Below are 19,195 nucleotides of genomic sequence, written 5' to 3' on the forward strand. Positions count from 1 at the left end.
CTAAAATTTCTCACTGAACAAAAGATAATTGGACACGAACAACAAAAGTGGTTGGTTAAGATGCTCGGATATGATTTTGAAATAGTGTATCGACCTAGGTGTGAGAACAAGGCGACTGACACTTTATTCAAAAATCTGACTTTCACTAAGCAATGAAATGCCATCTTTATTATACAGGTGAAAGGGGCTGAAGAGTTACAGAAAGAAGTTAGCAAAGATGAAAAATTACAAGGTATCATCCAAGACTTAAGATGCAACCCCTTTGCTAATAATGGATATTCCTTAAAAGGAGACAAATTGATGTACCGAGACAGATAAGTGTTGCCACGCCAATCCAGGTTCATCCTTCTTCTCATGGTTGAATTTCATTCTTCATCTTATGAGGGCCACTCTGGTTTTTTTAGGACTTATAAACGACTAAGCTCAATCCTATACTAGGAAGGGATGATGAAAGATGTCAAGGCTTTTGTGGTAGCATGTGACATTTGCCAAAGAATGAAATATCGGGCCACTTCTCCTGCAGGCCTTCTTCAACCGGTACCTATTCCAACAGATACGTGGGAAGAATTGTCAATGGATTTCATTACGGGCCTCCCGAAGGCAAAAAGGATGAGCGTAATTATGGTGGTAATTGATAGATTGACGAAGTATGGGCACTTTATGGCACTGTAACATCCATTTACAGCCAAGGACGCCACAATTATTTATTAAGGAGGTGGTGCGCCTCTATGGGTTCCTAAGAACTATAATTTCAGATAGAGACAGTGTGTTTTTGAGTAATTTTTGGAAGGAATTATTCAATGCAGCAAAGACCGTATTGAAATATAATACAGCGTACCATCCTCAAACGGATAGGCAAATGGAGGTGGTGAATCGAAGTCTCGAAACTTACCTATGTTGCTTTTGTGGGGATTGACCACGAGAATGGCCACAATGGTTAGCTTGGGCTGAATATCGGTATAACACATCATTTCACAGTTCGGCGGACATGACTCCATTTTAAGCGGTTTACGGAAATGACCCCCTACCTCTTCTTAAATGGGTGGAAGAAGATTCAAAGATCGAAAGAGTGAATGTCATGATACAAGAAAGAAATCTAATCCTCGAGAAATTGAAATAATTCACGCAAAGCTCAAGAGAGGATGAAAAGGGTTACCGACAAACATAGAAGAAAGGTGGAATTACAAGTAGGTGATCGCGTGTTTCTCAAGCTACAACTATATCGTTTTCATTTGTTAGCATCTCGCCCAAATGAAAAATTGAGCCCACGCTTTTATGGGCCTTATGAAGTGATTGAATGAATTGGGCAAGTGGCGTATCGACTAAAGTTACCGGAGGAAGCGAGAATACATCATGTCTTCCACATTTCATAGTTAAAAAAACAAGTGGGAGAGACAACAGTGTGTCAACCATTACCGAAATGCTTGCATGAGGGAATAAAGTTGGAGCTATATCTAGAAAGGGTGTTGGCACACAAGTATTCCACCCAAGGGGACTTGGAATTGTTGACCAAGTGGGAAAACCTTTCGGATTGGGAAAACTCTTGGGGGTTATATGACAATCTTAAGTATCTCTTTCCTCGCTTACACCTTGAGGGCAAGGTGCCTCTCGATGGGTGGGGTAATGTTAGAGCAAAAGTGTACATATGGAGGAAGACAAAAAAAGAAAAAAGAAAAAAGAGAAAGTCCACACTTGGCAGCACTAATCCACCTAGCAGCAACAATCTGTATGACAACAGTGCATGAGACATGAATGCTACTCAATTAACTAAGGAAACTGCAGCAAATTGTGGAACAAATGTCAACTCACCAACTAAGGAAACCACTACAGACCAAGATCGACAGGAAGCAGAAAAAATAAACAGACAGCAGACATTGGGAACCATCAAGTCAAGGGACACTAATGTGGCACTAGAAGAATAGAGGAAAAATGAGAAAAGAGGGAAAACAAAATTACAAAAGCCTGAAGAGCTGAGGGAGAGATAGAGAACATTGAAGAAGAAGAAGTAGAGTGAGGGAGAGACCAGCCTCTCGAATGTTGGATTAGTCAGATATATTTTGGTTTGCTACTCTTTTGTTACTAGCTTGTTAATTCTTGTATTTTGGTTATTAATCAGTTCAGTGTATGAAACAAGAGTGATTGGAGATTGAACTTGGTATTCATTTTCCAGTATAATATATAATACACACTACAGTTATTACATTTCTATCTCTTATATTTATCCATATACAACATCAAAACATTTGAGCTGTTAGCAAGGTTATGATCGGATATCCATCGGAGCTCTTTTTACTAGAAAGAGTTTCTTGATTTCCTCTTGATACAACAACTTTAGTGATTCCTAACACCTATCAAATAGTCTCGACCATCTTGCTAATTCAACTAAGTCATAGTTTTTCATCCACTCATATGTGTTTCTTATATAGTGATGACTCAAATCTTTTATTGTTTCCCTGTTTTAATGTCATGCTGTTATATTGCTATTTTTATGTCAAGTTTTAGTACTTCTATGTCAGCATATATATTTTTGCGGTAAATTTTTATCTATTTCTTTCAGAGATGAGTCACTCCTATGTCAAGGATTTCTTGCGTAACAGTCAACAGATATCAATATTATTTTGCATGTGTGCAGTTTTATGTGCAAACAAATCTCCAAATTTTGCGAGTGCCTACAATTTTCATACATTAGAATCTACCTTCTATTGATAATTGAGAGGATTTTTTTCATGATTATTAATTTGGTAGGATTGACATTACGGTTGATTCGGTCTATTTTGGTTTCCTTTACTTTGTTTGATAATAAGATTGTGAGAAAAAAATATATGTTCAAATGTGTATGTGTATGTATGTTTGTTATGCACATTTTAATCTTATCATTTCTTTTCACAATTTGTAGGTATTTGAAAACATAAGTGAATCATGAAACACTTGATTGTATGTGATACATAGATTCTTATATTACTTGTAACAAATTTTTAGTTTTGATTATAGAAAGAGATTATCATAATAGGAAATTTATAGTTTTTTTTCTAATTTTTATTATGGAGACTTTGAGATAATTGTAATTAAAATATAATCAATGTCAATGATCATATTTTGAGAATCAAAATTTTATTATTAATATTGTTATAATAATGAAGATATTTATCATTGATATTATGTATAATGATGGGTAAATATTATTATAACGATGGGGTATCTATTATTGATATTATGTTTAATAATTGATAAATATTGCTATGATAACGGAAATATTCATCATTGATATTATGTATAATAATCAGTAAATATTGCTATAATGACGAAGATATTTATCGTTGATATTATGTTTAGAGACTGATAAATATTGTTAAAACGATGAAGATATTTATCATTAATATTATCTATAGTGACGGGTAAATATTATTATAACGATGAAGATATTCATCGTTGAAATTATTATTTTTAACAATGAGACTTACATCTCGTTATTCATATTAATGATAGGGTTTTTCTTTTTGTCGTTAATAGTTTTAACGACAAAAAATAAATTTCTAATGACTAATTTTGCTCTCATTATAACCCTTTTTTTTGTAGTGTGAGTATAATAGAGAATTATAGATTTACATGTATATATTTTAGATTAATTACTAAATTTATTGGATGGTTTCATTGTAATTACGACTTGATTTGAGTCGATTTAAGCTTGATCTCAAGCTCGCTAAGCTCCTCTCAAAATTGTTTGAGTTCGGTTTCATACTCTAAGCGAGCAAAAAGTGTGCGAAATGATGTCATTTTGATGTGTATTATTCAAAATGACATCGTTTTACTCAATTTGTATTAAAATTTTTCAAGTTTATAAGTTTGACAAGTCGAACGCACCTCAAGCTTAAGCTAAAAAATATTTAAGTCTTAAGTTCGAGTTCGAATTTGAGTTTGTTTGAGTTGAACTTATTTCAGATTCAATCAAACAGAGTTCTTTTTCAAGCTCGACTTGAATTTTGTTCTAACAATAATTAGAATATCCTTGATTATGGTATAAAAATTAGTATTCAATTAAGTACTGTATTGATTGATGAATTATGACAAAGCCATGGAGATCTCCCTTAACAAAAATCATGTTTCCACCGCATAAGGGTATGGACTATTAAGATTTTCTTTAGCCATGGTGAAAAAGGAAATTGCTCGTTGGAGCTGTATGACCTCTAATACCATATAAAAGAATTTTAAAAAAAAAAAAAGATTGAATTTAATGGATTTCCTTCACAATGCTCAATATAAACATACAAAGTCCAAAGCCATATATTTACAATGAGAACATTAATCTTAGGAATTAATAACACGATTACAATTACATAACATCAGCTTAAACTTTTCAAGTGCAGAACATGATTAATAGTTACACAAAATCAGTGATAAATTATCCATAACCATAATTGAAGAAATCAAGTGATTAACTCTTGACATAATTGACTTTGCTAGATTTAATGGACATTGCATCTGCACTACCAGAGTCGTGAGCTACAAGTAATAAAGTATTAAAACCATCAGTTCCCTCACAGTCACAAATCCACCGATTGACTATAGTGGTATTTAAATAAAATAACGTTAAATCCAGGCCATTAACATCTTTCTCTAACGTGAGGTAGGTTTCTGACTTTTATATACTCATGATTTCAGCATCTTGTAAGTGAAGCTTCAAGAAAATGGAGATGGTGCTATATATATATTGATTTTAATATATGCTCAGTGCGGTTTAGTCAGCAAGAGGTTGGATGCAGAGAAACGCAGCCGCTCAGTGGTGGTGGTGGTTGAAAACAGTTGCAGGAGAATTTGGTTTTACTTTTCCTCCACAAAGCAATTAGGCAGAAGCTGCTGACTAATTAAAAAGCTTCCAAAAAAACAAAGGTAAAAAACATGCGTTTAAATTTCTAATTGGGATTCAAGTTGTATCCATACATGGAACAACATACATATATTTATTTTTGTTGGTTCAATATCCAGTTAGGTTTGTTTTCTCTTTTTAATTACATCGGCATGCAGGCTAATGCCACTAACAAATACACAATGGATTTCTTCAAACAAATATCACAGGCTAAATTTGTCAGCCACGTTGATTACTTGATCATCCCCCCCAAAAAAAAATAAAAAATAAAAAATAAAAAAAGAAAGCATTGCCCAAGAAGTCAAATACTTGATCATCGCATGTGTTTATAGACAGATGTCCTATGATTTCAGGTCTGGCTTGGAGTAATCTGATCCAAAGTATAGATTAAATTATTCTATCCTTGAGTTTTAGCCTTCCACTTTAAAAGTGAATTTTGTTGGGTGTGAATTTTTTATGTTTGGCTTGAAAGTGAGGAAGCTTGTATGGATAGATTTGAATCTAACTGAGCTTAAGTTTGATAATTTAAAATGTAAAATTTTTATGTTTGGCTTGAAAGTGAGGATGTATCATAAGTAAAAAGTATAAAACTTGAATTTTATATTAAAAAAATATGAAACTTTAATAATTAACTTTTGAAGTATGATTCTTTTAAATTCATATCACTTGATATTAAAATTATTATTACATCTCTTAATTATAATCGTGTGATAGGGGTTTAGTGCATAACTGCCCGTGTGGGCGCTAAATAGTGATGCTCCCACAGGATTCATATCCACCTACATGAATTCATAGGAGGACCAAAAAAGAGATAATTATTACATATCTATAATTGAAATTCATGTCAACAAGAAAATTAACTGACACTGTTTTGGTCCAAAGTTATCTAAGCTTTTCCTTTCTCGCACCTATAGGAAGAAAACAAGAAAATAAGAATCATTCAAAGGAAGCAGAAAAACAAGATAAACAAGTAAAAAATCCATGAAAGTTTAGTTTTTAATAAAGATGAATCCGTCCAAACATGAATGAACGTTACTTTAGGTCCCGATTCTTTTGAATAAAACAGACCACTGTCTCCATTGGTTGATATCAACCTCTCAATGAACACAGCTTCCACTTTTACAGTCAATCAATCAGCCATTATCACGGGACTTAATAATACTATAAGTTGGCTGTGCTTTCAATCAACAGGAAACTTGGTTATGGAATAAAAAGGAAAAGTAATTTATCTATAGCTCCTAAAAATTACAAGGAAAAGTTGTGAAGAATTCGCTTTATTTGCTATAATTGGAGCTAAAGGTTCAACCTGTAAACGTTCAGAAATGAATCCATCCATGACCGTTCCTTTTCGGAGGGATAAAAGCATGATAACTCTTATTTCAATTACGCAAAGGCTTTTATCAAAGAAAAGAATTAGGATTTTAACGTGTGTGTTGTTTAAAGACTGAGGTCTCCTTCAAGGCACTGACAGATAAGGTTTTGTTTTGTTTCGTTTCCCTGTAAATTAGAACAGTTGGTCAAACAACAAAAAGACGATGAGAGCAAAATAACGAACAAGAGAATTTTAATTTAATGCATGCACGAGCACAAGCGGGCCGTGTTCATTGATCAGTTTTCCTTTTCTAAGTGTATACAGAAGCCAAAGGCAGCCACATTCGCAATAGTGTGTGTATAACTTGTAACAATAAAGCTCGGACCAGACAACTTGCGGTGGATTCCAAGCATCTTGCCATATATGCTTCACTTGTAACCTACCCCAACTTTACCTGGGAAATCGACAAATCTAACCGTCTTATTATACTTATTGCTTCAGCTTTAGAAATCTTGACCCATCACCAGCCGTAATTTAACCACAAAATTAAAGGGTTCTCTAGTGGAATATCACGCACGTATAAAGAAATGAAAGAAAACCATCTGTTCCTGCCTCAATTATCCCAACACTAACAGCTAGCCCACTCCTGCCACTGCACCTTAATGACCCTAAATAGCAATCTAAGGACAACCCAGCTCATCATCTTCCCTTGTAAATTTTATCTGTTACCAATTGCTGCCCAAGCATTATCTCCTCCAATCCATAACTTCAATCATTAATTTTCCTGGACAAATTTGATCAGACCATTTGTAGTTGGCCTCTGCAATTTGTTGTACCAGTAGTGCGTCTTACGTTGCACGAATTGACTATGTCGCGATGATTGGGAAGTGATTAGATTGCCATTGGCTTTCTCATGCTCCACTTGCCCCTCAACTATGTTGAATATCAAGATTAACAATTGTGTGAATATTTCCAATATTTATTCTTGCCTATTATCCCACGATTTTTTCCTATTGTGACAAGATTGATTAGCAGCAAGATTATAGTGGCTAGTGCAATGAAAAAGTACTGAATTACTTTCCAAGGAAATTATTTCAGGTTTGATATATAGGTGATGGACATGAATTTTGTTTTATTTATAACTTCAAATTAGAAAATGGTGGCTGGTGAGATGTTTTTCTCATTTCAAAAGTAAACCCTAGCTAGATCTTATGCTCGCATCAGCTCTGTCAAGAGTTCATAGCCGAAGGTGCTTTAGAAAGGCCACATAAGCTGCAGTAACCTTGTGGAATTTCTTCCGGCACTGGACAAATATATAGAGAGTTGACTTAATAAGTTAAACAGGTAGGATTTATTCTTTCTTGTAACACATGATTTAGTTTTAAGTTGGCTTCGGCAAAACAGTCACAATTACAATTTATATAAGTCTTTAGCGTTTGTGGCGAATAGCCATGCTCGTGAATCTGATTGATTCTCACCACTCACAACCAGACAAAACTAAGAGAAAATAATGCTTCAAGTGCTTCATCCATCTTTTTTGAAATGTTTTAGTCAATAGAGAAGGATATAGAAATCTAAAGTTTAAGAGGACAGATGTTCCATTAAGCATATAGCAAGAATTTCACAGCATAGAAACAAAAATGAAAATATAAGATAAAACGGCAAATCTGCCTGATGCTCTATGAATATAATTAGTTATGCGTTGGAATATTTTAGCCCATGCTTAATGCTGATTAAATAACATTATGCATGACTTTATCTCATCTTTATGCTGAAATTATTTCCCTTTCCATCACAATCAGAAACCCAAAGACTTTACCTATTCAAATCTATATATAGTATGTAACACCTCAGAAGAACAAAAGAATTGTCTCATCATATCATTGGCTAATTTAAGACGTGATCAATTGATAAGGCATATTTCATTGGGTCATACAACTTATCCTAGATGGAATTAATTCTATCTCCGTTTATATTCTTTCTATAATGAAAATTAATTTTATCGTAGTGCTTATTAATATTACCCAGAAAGAAAAAATGACATTTTCATTCGAAAATTTCCAAGTAAAGCATGAATTAAAGATGTGGTTGCTGGTTGCCAATATAAAATACAGACTTTTTACTAACCTCCTGCAAGAAGCTAAAGGAATTTCAATTTATTGGTTTCAATAAATTAAAGAATTCCCACTAGTGTACAGACGACAAAAAATCAAATAAGGGTTAAAGATATACAATTCCCAAAATTTCTTGAAGATGACAAATAGTTTACTCTTTAAAATAAAAAGTAAAATCCATATTAACTAATTGTGTTGATTCATGAGAGAAATGCACATTTATAAAATATCAGCATATACAGAAACCACCCAACTTTATAAAAAGTGTGATACCTAACATTGCAAATTATCTTTTGATAATGGACGCATAACAGAGATTCCAGTGATGAAATTGCCAAGAAAGAACTATAAAATGTTTTTTTCAATAAATGATTAAGCCTCTCCAATTAAATTATTATATTTTAATGCCAACTACCATTCGTATTATAGTTAATTATTCAATTATATATAAATAGATTGAGTTAAATAATAATTAATAAACTTTATTTGAAGCACTGCTGTAGTTGGCATAACAGTGCCGACGAATTGATGCGACGGAATGCCGCGTCGTCGAGCTGGAGGATGGAGGTCACACAGTGCCGATAATAATGGACCACCACCTCCATCAACATCGCTATGTTAATTAGGAGGCCCACCCTCTATGGCATCAGCATCCACCAAACTCGCCTTCGTTTTGGCACCTCTCGCATTGGATCCCACCTCTTGCTACATCATTTACTCAGAAATTCAGAATATTTATATTGATCCGGGGTTTAGTGCAACACACGTGTGATAGTCTTAGATTAATTTTTTCACATGCTCGAAAATCCACATGCTAAAATTGCTATTATGGATAAAGAGGCCTAAACTCCTTATAAATATGGGACCCTGTTACCATTTTCACTTGGGAGGCACAAGCAGCTTCAGTGTTCTTCTCTATTACCATCCTTCACTCATCTTCCTTGTGCTTTCATACAGAAAAGAGAAAAAAATGGAAGGACAAGTCGGTTGTGGCAGTTTTCTTCAAAGGTGTAAGCCTTATATTGCCATGATATCTCTACAATTTGGGTATGCCGGGATGAATATCATCACCAAGGTTTCTCTTAACCGAGGAATGAGCCATTATGTTCTAGTCGTTTACAGGCATGCCATCGCTACTGCTGTCATTGCTCCCTTTGCTCTCGTCCTTGAGAGGTACACATATTATATACAAGTTTTGAGATAAATTATAAAATCTTTTTATATCTAATTGGATAGAATATTAATGTATTTAAATTTTTTGTTTCCAGGAAAGTGAGGCCAAAGATTACGTTTACCATTTTCATGCAACTTTTTGTGCTGGGTTTACTTGGGTTAGTATTTGTTTCCATCATATACCATACTTTTGATACTCGAACTCACATTGAAGTTCAAGTCTGATATGAATTTTATTTTCTTCGTCTTATAGGCCTGTGATAGATCAAAACCTCTACTACGCCGGGTTAAAGTTCACATCCCCCACTTTCTCTTGCGCCATAAGCAATATGCTACCTGCAATGACATTTGTCATGGCAGTTCTTTGCAGGTATTGAATTTGACGATGCACTGTCTTTTTTTCTCTTTTTTGTTTGTTTATGGTGGAACCATTTATTGACGTGGTTTATTATTCTGGATTAAAGGATGGAGAAGGTGGACTTCAAGAAAGTTAGATGTCAAGCAAAGGTTTTTGGAACTATAGTAGCTGTGGCTGGAGCTATGTTGATGACATTATACAAGGGCCATGTCATTAATATGATTTGGTCTGTGGACACCCACGCTCATACATCCTCTGCCCCTGAAGCAACTTCTTCTACTGACAAAGACTGGCTTAAGGGTTCCATTCTGTTAATCTTGGCGACACTTGCGTGGGCTGCATTTTTCATTCTTCAGGTAACAGATGGAAAGGGAAAAAAGATTACAAACAAATAATTTCAAACTGTAAATTTTATGAATTTAAGTTAGATTTAATTAACATATATACGGTGACTCGTTATACAGGCGGTGACATTGCGGAAATACACAGCTCAGCTCTCACTCACAGCCATTGTGTGCTTTTTGGGAACATTACAGTCCATTGCTGTTACATTTGTCATGGAACACAAACCCTCTGCATGGACAATTGGTTGGGACATGAATCTTCTCGCTGCTGCCTACGCTGTAAGTCTCCCTCTTTCTATTCTTTCTGATTCTTCTCTTTCAATTCACTTCACTAAGTAATTAAATAACTCATCTACCCTATTTTGATGTACAGGGTATTGTATCATCAAGCATTGCATACTATGTTCAAGGGCTGGTAATGCAGAAAAGAGGGCCTGTCTTTGTGACTGCTTTCAGTCCTCTTATGATGATTATTGTTGCAATCATGGGCTCCTTTATTCTGGCTGAGAAAATTTATGTTGGAGGGTAATCACTGTTTCCTCAGAACTGATATTTATCATAACAATAAACTGATCAACAACCTCTTTTTAGTTAAGTAGTAATATTTTTCTACATTTTTTTTGGTGGGTTTCAGTGTTCTTGGGGCTATTCTCATTGTGGTGGGACTTTACGCTGTTTTGTGGGGCAAGTACAAGGAATACAAAGAAAAGGAAGTCGAGACAATTCCTGAACCCATCAAGGGAAGTGGAGAAACTAATGAAGCCCTTGATATCGAAATGCAAAAGAATGCCATTACTGTTCCAGTTCCACTGCACTCCATGGAAACCCCAAAAGCTTAATTAACAATGATGATCAGTAATTAGTTAATTGAAAAAAAGAGGAATAATATTGATTAATTACAAGGTGGCCATATGGAACAGAGGAAATGAGACACTTATTTTGTATTATTTATTTCAAGTTTAATGATGGATTCTTGTATTATCTTCAATGTAAGCTAATTTTGGGTTTTATATAAAAGGAAATGAGAAAATGAAGAATCCTCTGGTTTGTTTTTATTTCTTCCTGATCTTCTATGTGATTGTGACGTCGACGTAGGTGCCATGTTGGTCCCACTGAAATATAATTTTGGGAAATTATATTAAATAGCCAAAATTAAGGAGCTCTAAAAAAATTATCCAAAATAATCAGGTTTAAATAAATGTATCTCAATTTTATGAAACGACCAAACTACCCTTATATATAAACAAAGAAAATTTCTCATTTTCCTACAGTAGCACTGTGCGAATTCAAAGAATTTTTCCGCTCCACGGTCATCCCACGGGCGAAGAGATTTTTGGCAATTTTCATGTTTTTCAATGACCGAAAATGGCAAAGAAGGTTAGTATATTTTTCCTTACTCTTGTTTGAATTAAGTTATTGTTCATATTATTGAGATTTAAGTAAGATTTTACGGTTTGAAACTTTATGGTTTCGATTTTGAACAATACTTAAAATGTTTTGATTTTTGGTTGTTTTCGTTGAATTTCTTGAAGGGTTTTGTGTTATAGCCTATATAGATTTGATTTTTGCTGAAATTGGAGGTCGAAAAGACGAATTTTTGGCCTAAAAATGGGTTCGAAGATATCAGTAGTCTGACCGTGGGAACAGTGTATCCCACGGTCAGGTCGAATTCTCCCACGGTCAGGAGAGATTGACCGTGGGTTAGGGGTTAAGTAGCGTTTTCAAAATATTAGGGATCTGATGGAGAGCGGTTAGTCCACGGAGGTGTTTCTAAAATTTGCCATGTGATAGTGGGCTAATGCCGTGATTACCGTGGGTTGGGGGGAAATTTTATTTTTTTGAAACCGCAGGGGCGCTAAGAGATTAGAAAATTGCTGAGGACGCAAGAGATAAATATTGGACCTATTTTTAGTAGAAATTTTCTCAGGGGGTAAATTGATATTTTTCATATCTAGGGTTTCTCGACGTGTACTTTTCGAATTTTATATCTGTTTTTTATGTTTTAGGGTTTTTCGATATGTAGTTTTCGAATTTGATATTTGGTTTTTCAATTTTTGTGCTTTTTGGACACATTTTATGATGTAATCATATAATTTCAGCTTAATATTTTGGTTTTTTCGTTTATAGAATATATCGATTTGTATTTTTGAATTTCAGTTTTATTTTTTCGAATTTCACCGTTTTATAATATATCGATTTATATTTTCTAGATTTTCAAACGATTTTTTGATTGATGACATTCTAACGTATTTCAACTTATAGAGTTCGAATTTCAATTCTGTTTTTTCAATTTTTCTCGTTTTACGATAAATCGACTCTTTTTTTTAGATTTTTAAACGATTTTTCAATTGTTCACATTCTATGGTATTTCAATGTACAAAATTCGAATTTCAATTTTGTTTTTTTTGAATTTTGCCGTTTTATGATATATCAACTCATATTTTTAAAATTTTTATTTTTTCGAATTTCACCATTTTAGGATATATCGACTCGTATTTTGAAGATTTTCGAACGATTTTTCGATTATTGACATTTTAGAGCATTTCAAAGTATAGAATTCGAATTTCAGTTTCGTTTTTTCGAGTTTTACCGTTTTAGGATATATCGATTCGTATTTTGAAGATTTCTGAACGATTTTTCGATTATTGACATTCTAGGGTATTTTAAAGTATAGAATTTAAATTTTAGTTTTGTTTTTTTGATTTTCGCCCTTTCATTCTATATCGACTTGTATTTTCAGATTTTTGACTGATTTTCTGATTGTTAACATTCTAGGGTATTTTAACATAGAGAATTCGAATTTCATTTCCGTTTTTTTCAATTTCATCATTTTAGGATATATTGACTCGTATTTGCCAGATTTTCAAACGATTTTTTGATTATTGACCTTCTAGGGTATTTCAATGTTTAGAATTCGAATTTTAGTTCCGTTTGTTTGAATTTCACCATTTTAGGATATATCAACTTGTATTTTTTCAGATTTTTGAATGATTTTTCGATTGTTAACATTCTAGAGTATTTCAACATACATTATTCAAATTTCAGTTTTATTTTTTTATTTTCACCGTTTTAAGATAATGAAATCTTATTTTTAAAATTTTGTCATTTCTTTCTATGTTTTTTTTTTCATTACTACATTTGTTTACATATTTGTTTTTTATGAATGTCTTACAAATTTTTAAAATTTTTGCAGGATATTTCTTGTAAAAGAATACGTGTTGAAGGAGAGCTGCGAATCCCTGTGAGTCCAAACACTTTCGGGCAGAGGTTATATATCGTGCACAACACACCGCATTATCCAAGATTACATCTACACTGACCTTGGAGTAACTTTGACTGTTTGAGAGGACATGTTTCGGGCATCTCCTTCATCTACCCGAAACCATTTTTTTTGGGGATATTGGTTCATGCATTTCTCTTAAGACAACTTTATCGGCCCTTCGTTAGAGACGAGCTATGGTTTAGGGTTAGCGACGTTGACGTGAGATTCAACCCGTTTGAGCTTGCTTTGGTGACAAGGCTTTCATTTAGCCGACGATATACTATTTCATCATATATTCCCTGCTCCTCCAGACATAGGATCAAAGATACATACTTTCAGCATTGTCCGAAGGTGCAATATCATGATATTGAGCGTGTTTTTTTGGCTAGGCCATGAGAGGATGACGACATTGACACCGTCAAGATGGCCTTACTGTATTGTCTCTATATGGTGCTGTTAGGGAATGATCGACAGAAGAAAGTATCTGCGGAGTACTTATAGTTGGTTGATCATCTGGATGGGTTTAATTCCTACCCTTAGGGCGTTGCTATGCGACAGATGACATACGAGTCTATGTCACATGCGAGTGATAGAGTCTGCTCCGGACGGATGCCTAAAATACGTAAATATGACCTCTACGGATTTCTTTTCGCATTTCAGGTAAGTTTTAGTTTATTGATTATATATATTAATTCACAAAAATACGAATTAATTTATTTTAATTATTAATGGTTATATTACAGTATTGGATATATGAGATGTTGGACACTTTATATGATTGGGTTGATATGATTAATATCCATACGTCTCCACGAATGTTTAGGTGGTGTGCATGGGACATCCCTAGTTAGAGTCATATGGGCACTATTTTCACTAGTGATCCGGTATATAATTGTTAATTAATCAGTTGATTGATTCATTGAATATTGTAATTATTTTGAGTTATATATCTTCATGATTAGGATGATGTCACATTCCCTCTTCATTCGTCATCGATTGAGGAGGGTCAAGCTTGGTATGCAGACATCTGCGAGTACACCGGTTTGCCAAATGCTGATTCCTCCTTATCATCTTCTATGCCTCTCACGACAAGAGACGAGGCTTCTCCAGACTCACGACATTTAGATATACCCGTCGAGACTCCTAGGACATTTGAGGAACAACCTTTATGTCCCCCTGTAGTTTCGAGCCCACAGACCACAGACCTTCCTGGAGTTGAGGACCGTACTACCCATCTTGTCACCATGCATTGTCTAAAGCTCTTTGTTCATTGAAGCAAACATATAGCTTTAGAATCTCAAATTATCCTCTTGCCAAATTCTAAAAACTTCTTTTTTCTTGTTCTGTGGCATCTGGAGCTAAATCAATAAGAAGAGATGCTTCCAATGTGTATCAATTTTTCAAAATTGAGAACAATTCTCAAATTTCTAAGCTAATCCTTAAAGTTCAGTCTAGTTAAAATATTATTATCCAGAATGCTTAATAAAACGTTGTTGGCCATTTTCAATTATCACAAAAATGGAGAAGCTGCAAATAAAATTATAGTTTTTATTAGTGTCTTATATAAATTTAAACCTTTTAAGGTATAATCATATTAGTTCTCACTATTTTATTCGAATCTTATACTCCCTTAGACATGATTTAGAAATTTTTGTCAAATTAAATTTCTAGTAGGGAATCACATTTTTTATTAAATTTAATTAACCTCACATAATAGGAATATTTGTCAATTAACTTTAATAAGTAGGAAACTATTTCCTTTGATCTCTCTATATAAGAGTCAATTCGTATTTCTTACCCTTAGCTTTGAATACCTCACATAATAGAAATCTTAGTATCCATGACTAGTTAAATTCGAATCATTATACTTTTTTAAAATGATATTTTCATCATATCCTTACATAATAGAATCTTGGTCAAGATGAAAATATCCATCCAAGAATAAGATAAACCTAATTACATGATATAAATCTATATCTCTCATATAATATAAATCTTAGGATATTAAAATTTATGTCAAATAATTTAGTTATCTCATAATTTAAGACATATTTAATAACTTTACTTAGAGGGATTTAAGTTTAACTTAAATTAGTTGAGCTTAATTTACAATACTATATACATGCATCATATAAATGCATAAGAATAAGTATGTTGGGATGAAAATGAGGTTTTTGAAAATATATCTTAAAGACAAACTATTCACCTAGTTCTATATCTTTGATCAAGAAGACTATCCAAATGTGGCTCTGGTCTTCATCCAACTAATGCAATTACATTCAAATCTTAAGCACGTAGGTTTGATAAAATAAAAGTAAATGAAAAATAATTATCACATGCTCTTTAATAAAAGAATATTCCATTCCAATTATTTTAGTTTTGAAAAATCATAAATTACACCCATAATCATCTCAAATAAACATCCATCCATCAACTAAATTAACATTTATTGGCTATCATGAACTTATTCATAATATAAATAAATATTAAGCATGCAATTGATCTAATAAATCAAAATCCAATATAAATTATGTTGATTCAAGGACTTAGGAATAAGTAACATAATTCATATGATGTAAATATTCGTAATATTTACTTTAGACAACAATTACTCCATTTTAGTCCATGATTGAATAAGGGCATATGCAATATTTTACATTCTAATTCATATTATATCAATATATTTGGTTTCATATCAACTTTAAATCGATTCATACACTTAATGACTATTAAATGTAAGTTAACATATATACATAATTTAAATTTAATCACTATTAAACTAAATCATGTATTTTTTTTTTCATGGCACATATGCATTTCATACCATTCATCAGATGGCCTAAAATCCATTTCACCATACATCCAAATTTCATGCAAATGCAATTATATTAGTTGCATATTTTTATTTTAGAAATACTATATGTACCCAGAGTGGGTACAAACTCTAATACCCATTAATGTGGCATCTGATGTGGCAGAGGCCATGTCATTTGCCACATCATACATATAATAATTTTTTTTAACATTTTACATACATTATCTTAAAAAAACAAAAACCTAATTAAAATCTAATTTATCATACATAACCCTTCCAAAACTTTCCAATGGCTATCTCCCCCTCCACCTCCACCACGGTTAACTGTTGCTTTCTAAAATCAGTATCGATCGTTGTTTTAAACTACCATTGTCACTTTGGCTCCAGTTGATGTAAAGGAGAAAATAGTATGTTAATTTTTTTAACTCTTCATTGATTCTTAACATAATTTTGACTTTGTTTCATGAAACCATTGTCTTGATTTTTCATCTCTTCATTGATTCTCAACAGGATTTAACATTTTTGAGTTAATTTTTTAATTAAAATTCTTGATTAAAATTTTTTTTTGTTTAATTTGTAATTTAATAATGTCACGATTTAATTGCAAATGTTCAGAGGCTTGGGTTTCAAACCTAATCAGATGAAGGGAATTACACGTATAAAGAGAAAAAATATCTGATGGTTATAGTTAAAAAAGATTTAATGGCTATAATTAAGCATAATTGGGCAATGACAATATTTTTTAATGGAATCTGTGAAATGCCAGGGATGCCTTTATGTACCATTTGTAGCATGACATTGTGAATTTAGCTTTGTTTTGTTAGTAATCAGTGTAGGTTTTACATTACTTATATACCATTTTTCTACATTGTGGATTTTGTTGTGTGTTGATGAGTATTCGCTAGGTTTATGTCATTTTAACAAGGTGGAGCCTAGACCTAGAGTTTTGAGATTGATGGACGAGGATAGGGCCGCTGTAAGATACCAATTTACTGTTATTATTTAATTGTTGTATCATGGTGCTACAAAATTATTTAAACTTCATGCTCTCATCCTTTATTAGCTGGTCTATTTTGTCTCTGAATCTTTCTTGAAAGTTTGCTTTTGACAATTTTCAATCTTGTGATGATTATTTGTGATTCAATTTTTCTTAGTGTTGCATATTTAATGTATTCTTCTTAGTGATCATTTGTTTTTTCCTAATTGCTATCATAGGGCAAAAAGGTAGTTGTTGGTTTTAGAGGAAAGGTGACAAACTAGCATTTAAAAGGATGAGGAAAATGGTAGTTGTGGTATGAAATTCTGTGGGATTATGCAATTAGTAAAACTGATGCAGAACTATAAGAAAGAAGAGAAAACTTTGGTATTTAGCATTTCAAACTACCAAACTGAAAGATATCTTTCCTTTAGTGTAAAGCTTGAATTTTGTTTGTGATAATCTTGACTTGTTGTATGTTTCCTTTAGTGTGATGCTATTGACAAAAATTCTTTGTCAAATTTTGTAATCGTGGTGTCACCAAATTCTTTGACAAAAATTCTACCTCATGATCTAACAAACTTAAAATAAGGGAAAAGAATTAAATTATTAGTTGGGCACATATGAATTTATGGAAATATACAATTATTGCTTCCTATTCGTAATTTATTTTTCAAGTTTCTTGGTTTGATAAAAACTTTATGCAGAAAATTCAATGTATTTTCTTATGATATTATTGTAGAGACATTGTTTGATGTTGTGTCATTGAGAAGTAATGAAACAAAAGGAAAATGGAAGACTATTTCAAAGTTATGGGTGAGACAGTTCAATTTGCAATTTTTATCAATAGAGATCACTCCTTGAGCAAAATGAAGAATGCTGATCAATTTGAAGGGTGGAATGTTCTTGTTCATCACAAAATGTAGAATGACGTTTAATTTATATTTATAATGTGAAATGCAATAATATTAGGGGAATCACTATTGATGGAACTACTTTGTTACTATTTTAAATGGTTATTTTATATGCAACCGAATATGTTGTGTCAATTTCTTGTCCTTTGCAAGAGTTTCAATGACAATGCCTATGTGGAGATGTAAACCTCTTATATTTAAGCATGCATTTTAAATGCAAATATTTCAACTTCAAAAGTTGAAATTATTGTTTTATGTCGTATAATCACTTCTGCAAATGATTTTAAATCATGTTTTATGTGGCAACCATAGAGTGTATTTTTATATGTTTTATATAATTGGTAGCATACAAGAATTAACTGCTAGATTCACAAAAAATAAAATTAAAAACTTATAAAAGTGCAAATAAATTTACAAATCAAAGTCATACAATGACTCCAAATATCAATCATATGTTAAAACCCAGGCCATCATCAATTAGAAAATCAACAAGCTTCTATTGATAATGTTAAAAAAAAATCAAATTATACAAAAAGACTTTAAATTCAATATATCTATTTTTGCAACATGATTCACAAACTAATCCTGTTTCCCTTATTAAATATGCAAAAGTTTCTCAGCTAGTATTACACCCATTATAAAACTATCTTTTATCATTTACATATCTATATGAAACAAAATAATTCACACTTATGTGCACATGCACTGGACAGATGACACTTCAAAGGAGATCTCCTGCAATATTAATGAAATATATACAATTTGTTATTTATTATGAAATGAATAAAACAATAACAATATATTAAATTAAATTAAAATACTAAATTTTTACCTTATTCTTTTTAATCAATTTTTGCATACGCAATTTCTTTTCTTTCACTCTATGAACAATTTGATCAACCCTTGATTGCTTTATTTTGAAGGGAGGGTAACCTTTGCTACGAATAGCCTATGGAGTAAGATTTTTTTTTTTTTTACCTTTATTGGAAGTACCATCAACAACTTTATGATTTGTCGTACTATTATATGATATGTTTGGACTTTTATAAATCCTTCCAAAACT

At 32.5% G+C, this 19,195-nt stretch overlaps 1 protein-coding gene across 1 annotated transcript; it reads left to right on the forward strand.

Moving 5' to 3' along the window:
• Positions 1-9,134: 9,134 nt before the first annotated feature.
• Positions 9,135-11,220, forward strand: LOC123197609 (WAT1-related protein At5g07050-like). The gene is made up of 7 exons (XM_044611935.1): positions 9,135-9,463; positions 9,559-9,621; positions 9,717-9,833; positions 9,928-10,177; positions 10,286-10,444; positions 10,539-10,690; positions 10,800-11,220. The coding sequence occupies exons 1-7, from the start codon at positions 9,150-9,152 to the stop codon at positions 11,002-11,004; spliced, it is 1,260 nt and encodes a 419-aa protein (XP_044467870.1). The 5' UTR covers positions 9,135-9,149; the 3' UTR covers positions 11,005-11,220.
• Positions 11,221-19,195: the final 7,975 nt, after the last annotated feature.

Source organism: Mangifera indica, chromosome 15, assembly GCF_011075055.1.
Source record: "Mangifera indica cultivar Alphonso chromosome 15, CATAS_Mindica_2.1, whole genome shotgun sequence".
Classification (NCBI taxonomy): domain Eukaryota; kingdom Viridiplantae; phylum Streptophyta; class Magnoliopsida; order Sapindales; family Anacardiaceae; genus Mangifera; species Mangifera indica.

Coding starts and splice junctions, on each gene's coding strand:
- LOC123197609 (XM_044611935.1), top strand. CDS start 9,150: ATGGGACCCTGTTACCATTTTCACTTGGGAGGCACAAGCAGCTTCAGT. Junction 10,178..10,285: donor CTGCATTTTTCATTCTTCAG/GTAACAGATGGA, acceptor CTCGTTATACAG/GCGGTGACATTGCGGAAATA. Junction 10,691..10,799: donor GAGAAAATTTATGTTGGAGG/GTAATCACTGTT, acceptor GGTGGGTTTCAG/TGTTCTTGGGGCTATTCTCA.